The sequence below is a fragment of the Elephas maximus genome, chromosome 2 (assembly GCF_024166365.1).
Source record: "Elephas maximus indicus isolate mEleMax1 chromosome 2, mEleMax1 primary haplotype, whole genome shotgun sequence".
Classification (NCBI taxonomy): Eukaryota; Metazoa; Chordata; class Mammalia; order Proboscidea; family Elephantidae; genus Elephas; species Elephas maximus.
In genome coordinates this window covers 206,643,331-206,648,010 of record NC_064820.1, presented here as the reverse complement: position 1 = coordinate 206,648,010, position 4,680 = coordinate 206,643,331, and the positions used below count along the sequence as shown (strand labels likewise).

The 4,680-nt window shown below is 36.1% G+C and overlaps 1 protein-coding gene across 1 annotated transcript; it reads right to left on the bottom strand.

Moving 5' to 3' along the window:
* Positions 1-2,068: 2,068 nt before the first annotated feature.
* On the bottom strand, positions 2,069-3,073 carry LOC126067814 (olfactory receptor 6M1-like). The gene has a single exon (XM_049870068.1). The coding sequence runs from the start codon at positions 3,071-3,073 to the stop codon at positions 2,069-2,071; it is 1,005 nt and encodes a 334-aa protein (XP_049726025.1).
* Positions 3,074-4,680: the final 1,607 nt, after the last annotated feature.

Here is a 4,680-nt window from a genome sequence, read left to right as displayed (position 1 = left end):
GACCTGAAGGTCACAGGACAGGAAGACTCATACAGGGGAAAAATCAGAGACAGCCAAGTAAACTGACTAAGGGAATACTTTTCCGGAAGGAAAATGGCCACCAAACGTCTATGAGAATTTCTTTTCTGTCATCAGCCTTAATATTTCTGCACCACAGGGTATTGTGCATACCTTACAAAAGCTAATACTCTATGGTGCTTTCACTTTTTCACTCAACAAAATGTAAAATACGTATTTCCTCAGTATCACACAATATGTGTTTTGAAAATCTTTACATCAATCATTTGGTCCAAGAATGGAAGAAGTGAGGAAGATCTGACTGGATTTCTTGAACAAGAAAAAACATGGCTAAGTGGTCCTCTTTGGAGCCTTGTGGAATGGCATTACAGTTTTTCATTTCCAATATATGACTGCAACTATCTTTTCCCAATCTAATCACATGGGACACTCCATTTTATGGTAAAAACAAACTCAATTCGTCAATAAGTTAAATTCTCACATTATCTGCTATGAAAAGTTTAGGGGAAACATATAGCTATATATGCGATAACAACATTAAATGAAACAGTGGTAGATTTAATGGTATGTGAAACAAGACAGAGAGAACAAGCAAGAGGTATTACTTAGTTTCCGTCTATTTTATTTAGTTTAGTAAACTTTTTCTGCTGCTTTAACTTAGTTCCCCTCAAAAGCACAGATATTGTCACGACTTGAAATTATTGGCTACATTTGGTCCTGGGAAGGTCACATGGCCAAAGCTGGACGTTTGTATTGTGTCCCATGGATATTTCAAGCTTGAACATAGTCACCCTCCACTTCCCCTTTCTTTGTGCTAGAAGCAAATATAAATGTTAAGAACTTACTTTAACTGTGTTCCTTATATGTGAGCAAAGTTGCATCACCCATGTATATGAAGAAAGTCTCATGCAAAGAGAAGACAGAGACAAAAGTAAAAAGAAAAAAAAAAATCAGGCACCAGTTGTTTTCATTCTTGGATTCTTATCTAGTAACAAAGTTAATGCTTTTATAGCAAAGTTTATGTTTTCCTTGACATGAAGTTTACATTTTTATTGGGAAAGGTGGAAACTAACTGGCGTTAGATCATTATGCATGGCTAGCAGCTAAATGTCTTGAGGAAATGCACAAATGCCTAAACTTAAAGTATAATTAAATTTTAAAAAGGCAGTAGTACAGAAATGTACGGGGCCTATCTGACTTTGCCTTTCACTTATGCCTCTATCGTGGTGTAATTTATGGTGCAAATATGTGTCAAATTCATTGGGAAAGACAGTCTTCATTTCTTAGTGGAAGAGAATAAAGACTTCATATGGAAGAACATGCTAAACTGATGTAAAAGGAAAATGTAAATTATAAAAGGCAAATCTATGGAAAAGGATTATACATAAATATAACTAAAATGAATAATAAAGCAGCTAATAATCTTAATGTCAGAGCCCTGGTAGTACAGTGGTTAAGAGACTGGCTGCTAATTAAATGGTCAGCAGTTCAAATCCACCAGCCCCTCCTTAGAAACCCTATGGGGCAGTTCTACTCCGTCCCGTAGGGCTGTTATGAGTCAGAATCAAACCGACTGCAATGGGTTAGGTTGGGTTAATCTTAATGTCAAGCAATATGAAGGTTACAGTTGAAGTCTAAATACTTGAGTTAATTTCTTGATAGTAGTCAGCTCTGTGTGCGTGCGTGTGTGCGTGTGCATGCATGTGTGAGTTTCTTTCCTATAGGACCACAGAGCCAAACTGCTTTTTTTTTCCAAATTTGGTATATGTAAACCCAACCAAATAATATACAAACATATAGGCCTTTGTTACAATACTACTATTATTCTGACCAGGCTTAAACAACACCACAGCCACCACCACATCGATTAAGTACAGCCTCTACTATTATAAGTGTCATTATTGCCACCACAAATTACACCTTTTAATATTTATTCAGCTATCTTAAATGTAAGATGTACATGAATCCAGTTCAATTATGTTATTATTATTGTAGAAAACATAAAGGTATAGCATAGCCATTCTCCCATTTATAGTATCAATTGCTGGACTCATCCTCTGTAAGGCTGAGAATATCTAAGTTTGGGGTGATTCTCAAAGATCCTGTCACTCATCTGCTTAAGGAATTTATGGCCCTTGGCCAAGGTGTCCTTCAGTGCATCTTTCATGGTTTCATTCCGTAGACTGAAGATGAAGGGATTTAGGAGTGGTGTGATGACACTGGAGAGGATAAAGAGAATCTTGTTGAGGTGCAGGCTGCTCTTCTGTGAGGGGCGGACATAGACAAAGATGGAGATCCCATAGCCCATGGACACCACAGTGAAGTGAGAGGCACAGGTGGCAAAGGCTTTGCGTTGACCTTGGCCTGAGGGTATCTTCAGAATGGTGGAGATGATGTACATGTAGGAGACCACTGTGAGGGAAAGGGAGCTGATGAGCAGGACAAGGGAGCTGAGGAAGTCCAATAGCTCAATGACATGGATGTCAGCACAGGCTAAGTGGAGGAGGGGGGCACTGTCACAGAAAAAGTGATCAATCACATTGGGGCCACAGTACGGCAACCCTGCCTTAAGGATGGTGGATGGCAGGATGAGAAGAAAGCCACCTACCCAGGAAAGAATGACAAGGCGAACACAGAGTGAGCCACTCATAATCACTGGATACTGAAGAGGGCTGCAAATGGCCACATAGCGGTCGTAGGACATGACAGCAAAAAGGATGAACTCAGTGCATCCAGAGAGGAAGTAGAAATAAGACTGGGTGAAGCATTCACCAAATGAGAGACTGTTCCTCTCTGATAGGAAGCCTGCCAACATCTTAGGAACAGCAGAAGTTGTGGTTAGAATTTCACTGAAAGAGAGGTTGCTGAGGAAGAAATACATGGGCGATTGAAGCCTGTGATCTGCAAAGATCAGGGTAATGATGAGGGCATTTCCAAGGACAGTCACCAAATAGGTAAATAAAAAAACCATGAACAGGAGGCCCCCAAGGGCTCTGGTTGTGAGTATCCCAGTAAGAGTGATCTCAGTCACCATGGTCCAGTTCTCCCTCTGCATGCTGGATGGGGAATTGTTTCTCTTACGAATATCAAGAAACAGAAAGAATCAAGATGTATCATTCATTAAAACTGCACCTTCTAAGAGAAATGGAATTGAGGTCATTTCATTTATTCTATTTCTAGCCAGAATGAGCTAAATGACTGAAAAATATGGTTAAGTTTATTTTTTCTTATAACTTTCAGAAAAGAACATATAAAAATTAATGTTCCTAATAATTAGGATGTATAATAATCAACTTCTTTAAGACAGATTATTTTAACCATCAAATCCCTAATTCATACTCCAAATAATTAAAAAGAGAGTAACTGCAGTGAATGGATCCCTTTTTAATAATTAAGTATAATTTCATCTGTTACTGATTTTTGCACCACATATTTGAGACATTACCCAATCATCACAAAGCTTCAGTTCTACATCTATAGGGCAGAGATAAGCTGGGTGATGAAGCTGAGTCTCCATGCTGAAATCTTGAAACTGGACAGTACGGCAACCAGCACTGGAAGGTGGAGTTTAGAAATCAAAAGGAATTTGTGTATCATCCTTTAGATACTTAAAGTAATCATCACTACAAAATCTAAACTTTTACTGTCTTCTTTAATTTTTTATTGTAGCCAATGGAATTTAATCTATTATGGGAGATCTTTTAAATGGTAAATGAATAATTAGCTACAGGAGTATTCATCTAAAAAGTCAGAGTTTTTTTGTTTGTTCATTTGTTTTTTAGAACAAACTAATCACTATTGATTATGTTTTTGGAATGTCTTCATAAATGTGTGTAACTGCATCAGGTAACAACTGGAAACATTTCAGCTACCACTTCCTTACATAGAAGTTAGTGAAAGGATTGTTCTCACTTTATATAATTAAAACACATTGGTCAAGTGAGTGTCAGATAAAACTGCATATTAGAAGATGACATTAAAAGATTTCTCATCTTAAAGGAACAATTAACAATAATATATTATTTTCACAGGACATAAAATATCAAAGAAGATCCTCAAACCAAAGACAATATGGTAAAATAAATAGGCAAAATTCTGAAAAGTAAGTTAAGAAACGAAAGACAGAGAACTATTTAAAAAAAATGACGCATACAATGAAATGGCAATATATAGCAATTGAATAAAAAACACAAATGGATTAAGCTCACCTACTGTAACTGTCACACTGAAATAAAATAAAAATGACAATACCTATTTTGTAAGAAACATGTATTAAAATGGATCAAAAATTAAAAATAAAAATGATCAATGTGATGATGTCAGGTAATTAAAGAAAAGAAGAAAAACAGATATGACAATGCAAATATCAGACTATTAGAATTACGGACAAAAGACAAATCCACAACTAAAGAAAAAGAAGACAAGTAAGATTACATCATGATTGCCAACTGGATGTTAGAAATACAGGGATAAATAGAAAACAATGATATAATAATAAAGTAACTTGACACAATCTCTCCATATTTTGTGATCAATACAGCAGAAAAATAGTCAATATTAAGATTGACATTACTAATAAGATCAGGTATTTATAATTAGATTATGAAATGAACCCAATGCTATGGTATGATTGTGCATTAATTTAATCAATGTAAAGACAGA

Bases quoted from the DNA above. Each gene is read 5' to 3' on its own strand.
- LOC126067814 (XM_049870068.1), bottom strand. From the start codon at position 3,073: ATGCAGAGGGAGAACTGGACCATGGTGACTGAGATCACTCTTACTGGG.